Raw genomic sequence first — 16,190 nt, 5'->3', positions numbered from 1 at the left:
AGGGCTGTAGCACTCAGAGAAGAGACCATTTAACACTACATCTTGCTGTATTTATTTTGTGATTCTTTGGATAGATATGCTAAAATACGTCTAAACCACAGAGAGTGCATTGGGTGATGTGGCATTCTGAGCTCAGTTAAATAATAAGATGTGTTTTATTCAAATCAGAATAACATTAAGCCCCGAATACTAAACAGGGCAGCAAAAAGCCTTCAGCATACAAAACAAACAAGTAAAAAACCCAAATGAAACTGTCTAATAAATACGATGTGGAGCAACAGGCTGCATGTACTAGAGGAATTAGGCCAATTTAAACCGTATGGGCAGTACTCCACTTTCAGATGTGCTTGGCGTCCAACGGTTTCAATGGCAGTTGGATGCACGCATCAAAGGGCAAAGTCTGGCTCAGAGCACCCGCGTGGATTTGATAGCATAGGTTTATGACCTTGTAATCTTAGAACATCTAAAACAGTAAGAACTCTATCCCGCTTAAAATAGCTGCTGTCGTTGCTTTTGACACAAGCTTGTGGGCTCCCCAGCTCTGGGGCCAAATTTGGTGCTGGCATGATAGGAGGAAGTCTGTTGACAGCTGATAGCAGTGGAGTTACACTTGATTACATCATAACAAATTTGGCATGTGGAGCTGAATCAGAAGTCTGAGCAGAAGTGTCCGTTCCTTATCCAGAGTTAAAACTGGGGCTTTCGTGTTGCCAATTTGCAGAGATTTGTCTGGGCCATGTGTAACTGTTGCTTTTAAGGGTCTTGCTTTAAAAGTACATTCAGCTCCCAGTTCCACTTAGCATGATGACCGTAAAAATACATGAAGGACTGGATTTTCCTCTCATGTTCAAAAGGATAAAGTCACTAATCGTGTCAATATAAGCACGACGAGAACAAGCCCCATGGTAGCTGATGCACTGGGCTGTATTTGGGACACAGCAAAGGGTGAGAACAGGATGGTGCTCTTAACTCTAATTACTGGCGTTTTCCAGTGGCCACACATGCCTGATGTCAAGCAGACAATTCTGTGGATACTGCCCTTCAGAGGAACTGCCACAGGTCCCAGTGCACTGGTCTGGCTCCTGGCAACTGGTGTGGTATAGATGAACTGCTGCAACTACATCTCCTCCTCCCTTCCTGGGTCTTTACACTGTAAGACTCAGAGTGGAGGTCTTACTGATGCTTCAAGTCATTCCTCAAAAAGTATTTCAATAAATTAGATTATTTTATTTTAATTTCAGCTGTTGCAAAAACTGTCCCAAACCTGTGCTTTGTTTTTGTTAAAGTACTAAATTGCTGAAGTGATTTTCATGAAAATTAATTAAAACGAATGAAAAGCAGCTGAAAAATAGATTCCTCTGCTGAAACTGTGGTATGCAAACTCACAACCTCAGTCACATTTTTGTGGTTCCTCTATAAACACCTAAGTGTAGAATAGTGGTTTGTCATGGCACTTTTTGATGGAAATTCTTAGAAAGTGAGACTATGCTACGTAATACATTTTTCTCTCCCTTTATGTACGGTTTGATATAATGCATGTGTTCTTACTTCCTCCTTTTTGTAGTATTATTAATCTGTAGTTAAATCTTTTCAGTGTTGGGAAAGAAATGAAAAAGATGCTATCAGGCTCAGAGTTTCTCCATCGTTTTCTGCTTGTAGGGGACAGGAGGGCAGGAGGAGTCTTTATTACGGGACTAATACCAACCTTGGGCATTGGTTGTGCACTGCAGAATGCAGTGGCTGAGGAGGAGCTGTCCTCTCTGGCAAACTGGATCCATCTGGGATCTTTGGATCATCCGGAGGTGTGTTGGGTAGGTTCTGCGTATGGTTTGGGCAGGTGTGAGAAATGTATGCAATTTGGGTGAGCTACCTGGGGAAACAAGACCACCGCTTGTGTATACCTGTGTACCGCAAAGCAGGACTTAGCCCCTGCTGTACAATAAATATAACTCTTGCAATGCATTCTAAACAGATCAATCCATTAGTTTCCCATATATATTTATTATTATTTTATGTATTTTATGTTCCCTTTCCATGCAAAGATAGGGCGGGTTTTTATTTGCATTCTCTAATTTTCAGAAACTGACAATATGACAAAGATCAGGTTATTAAAACTAGAAGGTAACAGTTGTGCACATTGGAAGGCAAATATGAGGAGGTTCAGAGGGCCTTGAAAAGAACACCTCACAAAACATTCAGTCTTGAGAGGTCCACTCAGTCTCCCTGGAGAAGTGTCAGCGAGCTCTGCCAATGAGTGACTCCCTGGAGAGAGGAGCCAAAAGCTTTCCCCACTGTCCTTCACTAGGAAAATGAGCTGACTGCTTCTTCCAGCGTGTCTTGCCCAAGCAGAGCATCCAGCCCTTCACCATAGGAGAGCTCAGTGGAGCCGGTTGGCTTGAACAGATTTTATTTACTATTCTCCCTCTTGGGATTGATGTGAAAAAAAACGTTTTCTGCCTAGGAACTTTTGTGCACAAGTCCTCCATGAACTAAACTTTTCAGAACAGAAGGACCTCTGCATGGAAGTTTTCTATCCACTGACATTTTTATGCCCATAATCATTTTGAATCAAAATGAAAAAAAAAATCAAATAGGTTAATAAAACCAACAATGATTTTCTCTAAGGAGTGCTAGCAGTTCAAAAAATTGCCATTAAGTGTAAACAATTCCTGAGATTGTACATGCTAGACTGAATTAATCCTTGCTATAACTCCTCAGAACTCAATGGAGTTACATGAGGGATTAATTTGGTCTGTTGCTCTCAGCCATCAGTTTTGGAGGATATACAACAATCCAGGGAACTATTATTGTCAACATTATTTTATGACTCTTAAGAGCTGCTCAGTATTTGTATTTTACAGATACACAAGCAGGGTGAGTGTATGGAGTGGAGTTAGTGTTTCAGTACTGAGCGTTGTGGAATTTTTAAAGTTATTTTTGTACAATTAGAAGTAATAAGCATTCTAACAGCCATCATTGCTATGGGTCTTACACGGATGCCTGAATACAGCTGCACAGCCTCTTGAAACGTGCACAGGTATTTCATTGGGCAGAGCACAAAACATTTTGCAAAGCATAGAAAATATTTGGAAAGCTTTAAGTACTGTTACCACACCAACTGACTAGTTATCACAATGTTCAAGTGAAACTTAGCTGTGCTTATTGCACACAGGAAGTTAAGGCAGAGAGGTACAACTGTTTTCCAAAAGCTAACTTATGAGGCAGTCATGGGGCCAGGAACAAAACACGATATCTCTACTCTCACTGTCTACTTTTCTGTTTTCTCTGAGCCTAAATGGTTTCTGTAGTTTTCAAAATAAACTGAGAAAAGCTTCAGTTACTAAATCTGAAATGTTAGATGGTGAATCTGCAACTGCATGGAAATCATATGTTTTAGTTCATGTCAGAAGGTGTATACCGCTACCTGAATCTTTAGGACACATGTAGGATGGTCGAATTAAGTTATTTAAGTTTAAACTCTGACCGGAACATTTGTGCTAACAAGTAGTTCTGGTAAAGGTCTTGTACACTGGAAAATGAGTGGTCAAAACAACATTACTTACTTGTCCTTCATAAAACAGCGAGCCTCTTTCCTGGTTTGGTAAATCAGGTTTGCGCTGAGTTCTTGGTTACAAAGCAAGATACAAACTTGTCTGATGACAGAAGTGAGTACCCTCCCTGCACAGTGCTATGTGTTCTTCCATAGTGGTAGGGTCAGTATATTGGCTTGTTTGTATTTATTCTCTTTCTGTTATGGAGGCATGTTTGGGCAGTGAAGGAAGGGTTTTTTCTTTGTAACCTATTAAAGTTTGGGTCACCCAGAGAAAGGAGTGAAGTTGCTCTGAACGGTACCTAGTACAGAACCTGTACAGTGCAGAACTAGCGGCAGCACTGCTTTTACACTTCTTCTCTGAGTCTCTCTGTTCCTGTGTTCTCAGAGCATGTATTACAAGAACATTGATTTTGAAGCATTAGGAGAATTTGGCTGAGTAAGAACTCGTCCATGTTTCCCGACAACTGTGGGCATCGGCAAACCATGGGATTTTGGATTACTTCCCCATTCCCGTGTCCAAGTTCCTTCTCAACCTATGCCTGGACTCCACACTAAGGCAGTACTTTTTAGGGTTCATCATCTTACACCTGTGTCCTGCTGCCATGAGAACAGAGGCCAGAAGCATCCCACAGTCTGCCCTAGCTGATCTCTGAGCTGAACAACGAAGGTAGCCGCGTGCTGCCGCTGCACCTTCAGCACTAAATAGTTTATCACTCTGACAGCCTCTGTGTGGATATATAGCCAGACTCGGCTCTTCTCAAGTAGCTAAACTTGAAGCATCTCCAGAACAAGGGTGAAATGGCTGAAAGCAATAATCATTTCCCTCAGCTGAAATGATTCATTGGTGTTAAAATGTCAGGACCATTAAAATGCAAGTGAGCCTTTTAAAATTTGAGGACAACCGGCCTTATCCTGGAAAAGATTTGAGGAAATTGCATTGATTTCAGTACCATTATCCACGGAATATCTACTCATACAAGTAAAGGTTTGTTGGCTGGGCCTCCCATTTTTGTTAGCTTTATTTTATTGCTGTAATTACACCTAGTGGCTTATCTAATAGTCATGTTCTTATCAAGAAATTAAGACAATTAATGCTACTTTCAGCAAGAGTGAAATAGTAAGTAAAATTGAATTGAAATTTGACCAAGCTTTTCTTTTTTATTTCCTAGTATCTGAATTACAGGAAGAAGGAATAAATGCCATTAACTTACCTCTCAGTCCAATTCCGTTCGAACTAGACCCTGAGGACACTATGCTAGGTAATTCACAACAATTTTACATCTCAACATAAAAGCTTGATGTAAAATAAAATGTCATGGCTGTAATAGTTTCTAATATCTTTCTTTTAAACCTTCCAGAGGAAAATGAAGTCCGAACAATGGTTGATCCAAATTCAAGAAATGACCCAAAATTACAAGAACTAATGAAGGTAATGAAAAGCATGTAAACACTTTAAGAAAAGTGAAACTATTTTTTAATACTTTCCCTGCCTCTCTCATTTGAACACTTGAAAGCACTAGCTAGATACTAATTAAATGAAACCATGTGGTGCATACATCCCAGTGAAATGGGCAGGTAATTTGTTTTGATATCTTTCTCTAAATATGACATAGATAGATTTAAGAATTTGAATTAAAATCCTGAGTCCAGATTCTTAGTCCTATTCCACTCCCAATCCAAGATCACACTGACTTCCCTCATAGTCTTTGTGGTTCTTGGGGTTAGAATTTTAGCAGGAAGCTTCATTAGAATGGACTTCAACACCTTTTGCTTCACAATAAAATGTTAAAATACTACTGAAAACAAAGGACAGATTTCACTCCAGAAGGCACTGCATCGATCTGGTATTTGTGTAGAGCTTGTGGTGCATTGCCACAGCCACCTTAGAAGAGTCCTTCCTAAGTCCTTCCTGTTTTCTTCTGATAGCATTTCAGACTGATTTTGAGCCATCGCAGCTTTGATATTCTTTCTGCTAAATATTTTCATCATTGTACAAAAGGACATGTGTTTTAAATTGCAAATGAATAGTGTATAATACTGCCAAATTTGTGTTTCCCATATAGGTATTAATTGACTGGATTAATGATGTGTTGGTAGGAGAGAGGATTATTGTGAAAGACTTGGCTGAAGACCTGTATGATGGACAAGTATTGCAGAAATTATTTGGTAAGAAAAAATACATGTGCATGCTGTTGGGGCACTTTGTCAGTAAGTGGATCACTTGTTCCTACTTAGGAGCCTTGGTATCATCTTACATTTATGCCACTAACTGATATAAAAATAGCATTGTATTATGAGACCCTTGAGCAATAGGCTGTATACACAATCCTTATAGCTGCAGAGCAATGTGTGGTGATCTGTGGTTGATGAGAACAGCATAAAGCCTACCTGGGGTGCTAGAGAGGGAGGGTTCTTGTCTTGGCAGCAGTATTCACTCCAATTAAATTTATTATCTGCATATGTGCTGTACAAACTTAACCATGTTACAAGTGGAAAGTAAGTTTGAAGGCAAGGGTGTTTTTAGTATAACGGTGGATGTTTTTAATCTCGACTGGTTCCATACTACAGTTTATTCACATCGCGAAGTTCCTCTGGAAAGTTGGAATTTCTTTCTGATTTGATGTCTGGCTTTTAACATTACTGAGGTAATGGTACCCAGTGGACTGCAAACTGAGCTTCAGCTGAGAAACAGATAGAGAAAAGAAACTGCTAATGCAGAGCTGGCATGTGCTTTTTTAACTGTAGGCTTGGAAGCCATTTTCTTAGTTATTACAGCTCATAAAGTCTCCAGTAAATTTCTTTTCAGTATCTTAAATGAATCTTGAAACATCATGTGAGCACTTCCAATAAAGACTACACAGACTATTCCCTTCTATGAATGGTTAAGCTATTGGATATATTGTGATGGACTGGATAGGCCCCAGACTGAGTAATTTGATTCTCATGGGCAGACCTCCAGCGACCTCACTCGAAACCCAAAAAATGTGTATCACATACAGCCTGACTCTAAATATGTGTATACTGATCCAGCACTTATTGATTTCAGTGGAATCTTTTCCATTACTCTTGATTCCTTGTTGATCAGGTCAATGCTAACTACAGACTTTCGTCTTGTTGTGAGACTATGCACAAACTGATTTCTGTGGAGACACAAGAAACCCATGGAGATGGCAGTCTCTTGGGCAAGACTCATAGGCTGGTAGCTCAGCTCACTCTCTTTAGGAAGATATTCAGTTGGCTTTGATAAGAACAAGATCAGCTCATACCAAGCTTGAAAAGATATTCTTTTATAAAAGTAAATTTTTAGGCAACCAAGCATTTTTTTCCTGGTGTTGTTATTAGGGAGCTTTTACTGCTAAATTTTCTTTGCTTATTATTTAATGGTAGACACTAGGCTGTGTGTGTATATACCTAGCAATCCGTACTAATTATTAACAAACCAATTCATAAAGTATTTTAAAATCTACTGCAAATTTTGAGTGCAGAAAGGAGCTGTGGTTTCACAGAAAGAATTTGCCCATGGCTTTAGTCGCTTTCATACTTCCAGAAATACTTGTTTGCATTTGTTGGATGCATCCTCCACTTCTATGAATATGGTGTCACTTCACTTTTATCACAAACAGGCCAAGATAAATTTTTAAATCTCCCTGAGTCTGAAGGAGAAGCCAGGAAGCTTAGACTGATGAAACAAATCTTCTTAAAGTTGATATCTGTGTCCTAGGTTTGACGTCTGCTGTACAAGCCAATTGCATATAGAATACTCTTTATCCAGTAGCAATAGAAGTAATGGCCTTACCACAGAGTCTGATGCTCTCTAAAGGGAGTTGCAGCAAATACTTGTTAGCCAGTGGTGTGGTTCTCATTAATACTTTGTGTTCCCCTTGGCACTGGGTAAATAAAGAGAAAATGTGAACTGTATCTTTAGTTCACAAGCATGGGGGAAAGTGCCTCTGGAAGGAAAAGCAGAGAATTTTAAAACTAGGAAGTCTAATATCTCTTGGATGTACATCTGGATGCATAGGATGTCTTTATGTTCTTTGTGGAGTAGACAATGGTTTTCCTTCTGTTTTTTTTTTCTATTATCACTTCAGAGAAACTTGAAAGTGAGAAACTGAATGTTGCTGAAGTTACTCAGTCTGAAATTGCTCAGAAACAGAAGCTACAGACAGTGCTTGAAAAGATCAATGAAACTCTTAAACTCCCTCCAAGAAGCATTAAATGGAACGTTGACTGTAAGTTGTGTGTTTTCTACGCTGTTCTCATTTGTTGACAGCTGAGAGTTTATAGCCGCTATCTGAAATTCTGAAATATTTAATGATAAGGGAAGTTTGAAACCTGGTACTTGTGGCAGGAGCTGCTCTGCAGGGCACTTCCAGATGTGATACACTCTACTCTCTTTACTAGTTCTCAACCTCCAATTTAAATAAACTGTCTTGTCAGAGTTTGTCAAAGTATGGTATTCTGCTCCTGTCTGTATGCATACCGGCTGAAGTTTTCTGTTACTAAATTGGTTTGTTGAAATGGGCAAGTATCTGCATAAATGCAGTAGATTGGCAGAAGGAGAGTTAAGTCCTAGGACTCTATATTTGTGTAGACTTGGCAACATAGATATGAATAATATTTCTGATCATTTAAGGCTAAATTTGAACCACTGGTTTTGATTACAAAGCTCTCATCAAGATTAGGACTGCACCCTTCCTGTTTTATTGTATTAAAAATGAACATAGTAATATCTAATAGAAATGCCCTCAGTGGCCCAACATTTTAGTGAGACATTTTAGTGCATATGTGTTGGAGAAAGCAGGTTATTAGCAGTTTTAGAAAATTAGGCCTCTTAATCTGTTTTAAGTTTGGCATCCAGAACCATTTCACACTGGTGAATACCTTGGCTAGTATGTAGCAGTTTCCCTGTCTCCTATACTTATCTTGAGCTTAGCTGTTTTGTATCCCACTCCATTCACAACAAATTAGTGAGAGGGAGAGAAATAGCTCGAGGGAAGAAGAGTGAACATTAGGCATCTCTGACTTTCCCCTTCATGTGGTCCCACTGAATTTTCTGTCCCCATCCCTCTTCAGCCTCCCCCCAGGTTTTTTCCATTCTCTGTTCTGCAGCTGGAGGCAGGGTGTTTGGAGTTGCCTGACAATTTAACTTCTAGATTTAATTTAATGCTTTACATGTGTTTTAGAGCTAAAGTGGAGATAGACAGCAGCAGCTGGGGCCAGCTGTAGCATACACCTTTACTAGGCAGACAGGCATCTTTTTAGTGTTCTGCTAAAGCACCTCATTCATGACCTACCTGGCACCCCAGCAAAATTTGACAGTGATGCTGCGTTTCATATGAATGGTTATCTCCATGGCATAGTTGTCTTGCATTGGAAGATAATGAAGAAGGATATTTTAGTGAATCTTACCCTGCTTTACCAGTGAAGTAAGGTAGTAGTTATTGGTTAGTTCAAGTACAAAAAATGTAAATGCACTGTACTGTAGCTATCAAAGATCATTTAGGAATACTACTCTAGGGAAGACTATAAATGCAAAAACAAAGTAGAAGAAGAAGAAAGGCAATAATAAGAATTAGAAATGCTTCACTTTCATGCCAATGGTTTTATACTTGATTCAGGATTTTCTACAGTATAGCTTTTGATATCTTGTAAGTCGTGTTAGTGTTAACTACCCATATGAAACCTGCTGCGAAAAAGCTTCAATAACAAGAACTATAACAACTTCATGAGGAATGTTTGAGTCATTGAGTTTAGTAAGTTATTGCTTAAGGCTTCTGCCAAAATAGGCTCGTTTATCATCCTGCAGACATTGTGACACTTCGAAATGAGTAAGTGCATGTTATGAGTACAAAAATATCTTTCTGGTAGTCCATAAATCCTTATTGAAATAAAGGGAATAAAGGAAACGCAAGGAGAATGCAGAGACAGCGCTTAAACTGCCGTACATGAAATCTGGCTTTCAAATTAGCTTTAGATTTCCATCTACACAATGGAAATGCCTATGGCATCCAGACATGTTGCAAAAAGTAACGCCTTGGTGCTGATGCAGATTACTGACTGGGCTGCGTTCGCATGGCCTGTAAAGCAGCAGCAGACCAGTAAAGGAGAGATGCCTTAAAAGTGCCCTCTGGCTCCAGGTGACAAGAGGAAAAGAGTCCCATAATCTCTACATCCTAAAAAGTAAAAATATGTGCCCTAGTTACTTTGCAGTTTGTAACTTGTGCTTTTAATATCTATTTCAGCTGTTCATGCTAAAAGCCTTGTAGCAATACTTCATCTTCTGGTTGCATTATCACAGTATTTTCGAGCACCGATCAGACTCCCAGATCATGTATCCATTCAGGTTGTTGTTGTGCAGGTAAGAGAGGTGTTAAACAGCTCTTGGTACTGTTGTGAAATTAACTGAGGGGTTTCTTGAAAAATACATCTAGAGTTTCTGCTTGGCCGGGCATGCATGTGTCTCTTTGGCTGACAAGAAACACACGTGCATCTTCCCTGCTGACAGAGCTTCAACCACACAAGTGCTTTCCCGGATTGAGCTGTTGCTCAGAATATCTTTCTTTGATTGTGAAGTGGCCAGACTTCGACATTAAAAATATATGAAGCATTATTATTGTTGGAATGTGTTTGTTTATCACCCAGTATGATCTCTAGAATTATTATTTTTCCAGTTTTTGATGGTTTTCTCACTTGTGTAGAGATTCAAATCATTCTTGGCACTGAATGATGAATTGTCCTTTATGACATTCAGATCCATGTTAGGTGACTGAATATTCTTTTTTGGCCTTGTGCATGCTAATTTAGTCTGATTACAGTGTTGGCTTTCTCATAAGCATGCAAAAAAACACCATCAACTGAATCTTTTGTGTCAGTCAGTCTGCTTACTAGAGTCTCATCCATCCAAACTCTTCATCTTATTCTGTTCATCATTTTTCTTTCAGTTGGACTTGTGCTTGCTCTACCTTATTTGGTCTGTTCCCATTTAATCTGTTTTTCTTTTCTCCAATTAACTTCACCTTTATTTTTCACACTGTAATTGTCTTTATTTATGTATTTTAACTGATGTTACCTTCAAGTATCTGGTGCAAAGAGCTACTGCTCAAGTTTTATGTGACTGAAAATGTGTGGGACAGATGTGAGAAAGTAACCACTCCTTTTTCCAGCATTCAAATCAGACAAGTTTTGTAATTTGGGGAGAAATCTGAAGGAGAGTCTCTGGTAGATGTATCACTGACGCCTGTTAATGACTCATTGACTCTCAGATTCTACTTCATGGATTTCTCTACAGACGATGAAAGAGAACCCCAGCAAATCTACACTCGTGTGTCTAAGGCTTCAGAGGAACATAATTTTCAAGCACTTTCCTTTGACTATTATAAATATGTTAATTACACTGGTTTATCTCAAAGTTCTACCAAAAACTGCATAAGAAATCAGGGGTGCAGCAGTCAGGACATCTTCAGGATGAGAAACTTGACCAGAAAAAGAACAGTCTTAAAATAAAGAACCAGATCTTACATTCTGCTGTCACTCCATATGTCCAGACAAAATTCCCATTGAAATCAATGGACGTAATTGTCCTCTTGTTTAATAGGCTAATGTAGTTCAACAGCAAATCCACTGAAGTCAGTAGAGATAAACCAATTTAAAAACAATAAGTAGTGGGAGAATCTGGCTCACTGCTTTGCCTCTTAGCTACACAGCCGTAGCTCAGGCGCCAGTGAATTGTAGAGAAAACAGTTGCACCAGAATAAAATCCAAGTAATGTTGCAGAAGATTTCGCCCTGCAGACCCAGTCCTTGTTGAAAACCCATCAGTGAAACTCCAAGGCAATACTGATTCCTTTTAACAGAGGGTGGGGGCCAGTAGTTTTGAGATGTTTTTTGCTTTTATTTTACAGTGGGTGAGTTTTTTATTTTTGTATTTTAAATCTGTCTTTCATATCCTGTGGGATTGGTTCTATATAATTCATCATGTACCCTTCGAACTCAATGAAAGTTTTAATCAACAATCAGCAGATCCTAAAGCCTAATTCTGTGTTCAAACTTGCACGCCTGGTGTTCTAAACCCTCATACATTCTGTAAAATAAGGTCATGCCTAGGGAAACTCAATAGACTATGTGGTAACTAGTTTTAAATTCTACTCTATACAGTTTGATAGAGGGGAGTAGTAGAGAGAGAGAAATAAAAGGAAGAAGTACTTTTATGAAGTCTTTAAGGAAGACTACCCTAATTCATGTTATGATTTTGTTAGGTTTAAAAATACATAAAATATGAGCGTTGCCATGTTGACTGGGTGTATTTTATTTGTTTCAGAAATATCTTTGTTTTCATTTCAGTAATGTACTCATGCCGAACAGGTAATCAGCATAGTTCTTATGAAAGCTTGTTTCCTTTGGCTGTTTTGTACAAAAGCTGTTAGCAATAAGAGTAATATGAGTAATATATAGGTTTTAAGCTGATTTGGGATAAACTGTGATAGTTGGACCTTTTGCAGCTATTTTGTTATATTATTTTCTTTTCCTTCCATCATAATAGAATGAATAACTTTGAGCAAAGTCCAGGCTTTGTTTGATCATTTCTGCTGAAACAAGTGAGAGCTTTTGTGGAGAGCTGGATCTTGCCATCATTTTGCGTCTTTTTAAAATTATTTATTTATGCCATCCACGAATGGTTGAATGACAAGATTGTTTGTGTGCACGAGCTGGAAGTCAGGAAGTATAAGAATGCATTGGCAGAGCAGCCAGAATGGCTTCAGCTTATTCTGAGCACTGAGACAGCAATTCTTGAGTGCATAAACTACTGCTAAGCAAAGCTGGGAAATTAATGAGATTGGAAGAAGGTGTACATCACAAGCTTAATCTGAGATCCTTGGTCTCACTGCCTCTCTGAAAGCCCTGGGAAAGTCTGAAATGTTTCCGAGCAGCATTGCCTCTAGGTTCCCAAGAAGTCTTTTTTTTGAACCTACGACAAATGTGTTTGTTCTTTCAAGCTCCAGAATAGTTCTGCATTTCATCTTGGAGCGATTGTAAAACATGATCTTCCAGATGAAATGGATAGCAACAATGCATGGGCAAAACCCATTAAAATAATGGGAAGGTTTTCAGAATGGGACTTTGTGTGGGAAATTAAGCAGTTGGGCCTCAGTTGTAGAAAACTGCTGACATGTAACTGATGCAAAAAGAGATGAAGAAGAGAGACCCTTTCCACTTCCAAACATATTACCCAAATTTCAGATTTTTTTTTTGTTGTTGTTCTAGGAGTAGTCACCAACTTTAAAATGATAAGTGATTAGGAAGATCTTTCATGGCCTTTAGTGGAGTCTTTCAGCTTTGAGGGAAGAAAATGCCAAACCTGTCCAAATAAAGTCTTCTGTGATTGCTGAAATGTGCATCCAGCTTTTCTTTTTAATGGGGAATCTTAATTCATGTCTCATTTCTTAGTGACTTTTGAATAGTAAATGTGCATTTTTATAATTTTTTATTTCAGTTACAGCCACTGTTTTCTTTAAGGAACATTGCTGGTCTTTCAGTCCTCAGTTGCACTTCTTTGTATTTTTGGGAATATTGTGTCAGTCTCTGTCTAGTATGATACAAACTTCCCAACAAGTGACATGAGTGTTAGGGTCAATTTTGAGGTGGAGAATTTTTAAAGTGCAAAAGATGTATAGGAAGCAGCCTTCACAGAGAAGGTGCTTAGACTAGTATTTCTAAGGTCCATTCCATTCTGTTGATTGTTGCTGTTGAGACTTTTTCAACAGTCTTTTTACAAATCAAAAGCATAGGAAAGTCTGTCTTGACATGTGCTGGTCAATTAATTGTCCAGCAGATGCATGTTGTATTTGGGCAATGTGGCAATTCCATTAATGTTAGTGATCAGATGCCAGGCACAAAACTATGGCTTGATGTCTTGTCTTTTTTTCCTTCCAACCCCCCCCCCCCAACAATAGCATTAAGGTGCAGAATTCCTATTGAGGTAAACTGCATTTTATCAAAAGGGAAATATGTTTTGTATAGGTACTGGAGTCTGTTTTAAGCAATTTTTTGCATGTTTGCAGAGAGAGAGCAGAGTAATAGCAGCATTTTTCTTCTCCCATATCACTGGACTGGGCACTGAGAAGTACAGTTGCTGTTGCTATGCTGCTCAGCTCCTCTAGGAGACAAGGGTGATAGAGCTTTTGCTGCAGCAGGCATCATTGGCATGTCAGAGTCATCATCAGGAGGAAATAAAAGTTTCCTTTCACCCTGCAGCAAAGAGAAAAATAAACAAAAATCCCAAACAGAGTGGAATTCTAACTTGAGCTGGCGTGAACTAGATTGTAACTTCAGGTGCAAGTACTTATTGCTGTCTGCACAAGCTGGAAATGAAGATAGCTCTAAATGGTGTAGTTTTTCTTCAGACTTTTAACGCATGTGACAGCAGATGTCTCAGCAGCTGTCCTGTGCCCAGTCTTTCTGTATATAGCACACTGGACTCCACTCTGTCTTTTTAATGTTCAAAGGTCCTCCCTGAATACATTTTTAATCATGTTCAAAATATTCAGTAGCAGAGCTTTAAAAAATATAACCGAAACCCCCTGAAACTATCATCTAGCTAAAAAGACAGTTCAGATTGCTCCCGAGTGCCAGTTTGCAGTGCCCCAAAGGGTGCCATGTATGGTTTTCTTGCAGAAAGTAAGTTTGATCCTCATAAATTGTAGTAATGCAGTATAGGAGTAATACACTCAGGCCTGGCCAAATGCTTAGCACATCATACACCGAGGACTGCCTCAGGTGGGGACGTGCTGTCTTCTTCAAGGCAGGGAAGAGCAGCAGCCCCAGTTCACATGCCATGAAGGACACTTTTCCAAATGGTTGTTCTCCTTTTCTCTTTTCCATGTAGAAGGCAAATCTAGGACCAGCATAAATTTATTTTTCTCATTTCCTTGTATGACAGGGAGCGAAGAATCATGAATAATTTCTTAATGTCTAGACTTAACATGCAGTCATCAGCATTTGCCTGAGTTTTCTTTCTGTATTGCAAAATTTTACTAATTCCAGTGAATAGAATTAACCGAGAGAACACAAAGAGAGGCAAAACATATGTGCGGTATTTACACTGCCACCAGATGACTGTGATCAGCATCCTGGAAACAATGTCAGATTTTTAAACGCCTTCGTTTCCCAACTGGCTCAAATAGCAGCCATTTCAGTTGGTTTCTGCCATTTTGCCTACAGCTTCTCGACACAGGCTGCTCACCACCATGTACAAAGGGCTTCTTGCACCTGAAGAATATCGGAGTCAATGCATATATATTAACACCAAGATGATCAGGGTCTGGAGCAGGCTGTGATCAGTTGTCTTCCATTTTAGTTTTCCACCACAAGTCAATAGAGCTGTCTGTGTGGAGAGAAGTCAGAAAAGGAAAACACTGAGGCAAAAAAGGAAGTGTATGAACCAGGCAGAAAGAACAGCTAGCCTGGGAGCAAGATATTGGCAGAAGAGAAGCATGGGCACCATCTGCCAAGCTGTTCATTGAAATACAAGGTTTAATTCAACTCATCTAGACATACCTCTACTAAAATACTTACATATGTGTTTAGGTGTTTCAAATGTCTTGCTGAATTGGGGCCTTTAAAAGAAAAGTGGATTAAGAAAAATGGAGAAAGGAAAAGAAATGCTTCCTTCTACAGGTGGAGTTTCAAGTTTCTTATTAATGTACAAAAGAGTTTTCTGAAATACTTGCAAGGTGAAATAATATAATACTGTAAGTTTGTTTAAAAAAAAGTTCTTGTTTTGCAGGTTTCTTATCTAATTATGTTTATGGATCACAAATAATTTTTACTGTACCCTAAGCATTGAACTTTACTGAGAAAAATGTCACTTTTTTATTTTTTCCAGAAACGAGAAGGAATCCTCCAATCTCGACAAATCCAAGAGGAAATAACTGGTAACACTGAGTATGTCAACACCACTTTTGCCAGCAGTTCAGTAATTGAACACAGATGCATCTCAGAAATTCAACCATTTGCTGATATTTAGATTTTGGTTTTGGGGTTCCAGGGAAGATGATGCATCAGCCAGTGATTGTATTTTAGCCTTTTCAAGAGCTGCAACATGCATCTAAAAATGCAAAAGGGTGAGGAAATACAGAGCTGGGGAAGTAGAAGCAGGAGACCAGGATAAAAGAGAAGACAGAGTGAAGATATACAAAACCTCTATTTTATATTTACCTACTGTTAATTTATTTCTGTATTTATTATATTTCTTATTTTATTCAAAAGTCCTTTAAACAAACAAGAAAGATACACCTCATTCTTTTATGTCAGTATTTATTTGATAGAGAGCTAGAATCTTTCAAAAAGGAATGTGTTACGACTATTTTTGGCATTTAGACTTTGGGGATGTAAAATGACAGTAGTAAGCCCTGTACATGCCATCTCGCTGAACAGTTTGTAACAGAAGAGTTATTCCAAACCAACAGAAAGCAATAGCAGAATATCCTAGTTTCTAATAGAATGGAGAGAAGCCAGACTATTGACTTATTATTAATCTTTATGGATTTATTTATGTGTAATGGTTATATGAGGGATCAACAGGAGCACAATGCTGCAGTTCTTAAGAACATAGTCTAAGCATTGTTTTGGCTGGAATT

General features: G+C 38.8%; 1 protein-coding gene across 2 annotated transcripts in view; it reads left to right on the top strand.

The window, feature by feature from the left end:
* PARVA (parvin alpha) overlaps positions 1-16,190 on the top strand; it is a 65,997-nt gene that overhangs the window by 40,806 nt on the left and 9,001 nt on the right. For both annotated transcript variants that reach the window (XM_086613368.1, XM_086613367.1), the window contains exons 2-7: positions 4,723-4,812; positions 4,912-4,982; positions 5,617-5,719; positions 7,645-7,785; positions 9,799-9,914; positions 15,437-15,495. In XM_086613368.1, the coding sequence (XP_086469494.1) occupies positions 4,723-4,812; positions 4,912-4,982; positions 5,617-5,719; positions 7,645-7,785; positions 9,799-9,914; positions 15,437-15,495 (580 nt within the window). The remainder of the gene's footprint in view (positions 1-4,722; positions 4,813-4,911; positions 4,983-5,616; positions 5,720-7,644; positions 7,786-9,798; positions 9,915-15,436; positions 15,496-16,190) is intronic.

This window comes from Tauraco erythrolophus, chromosome 6, assembly GCF_009769465.1.
Source record: "Tauraco erythrolophus isolate bTauEry1 chromosome 6, bTauEry1.pri, whole genome shotgun sequence".
NCBI classification, from domain to species: domain Eukaryota; kingdom Metazoa; phylum Chordata; class Aves; order Musophagiformes; family Musophagidae; genus Tauraco; species Tauraco erythrolophus.
Note: the sequence above shows the minus strand (reverse complement) of the source record. Positions and strands in the feature narration are given on the sequence as shown.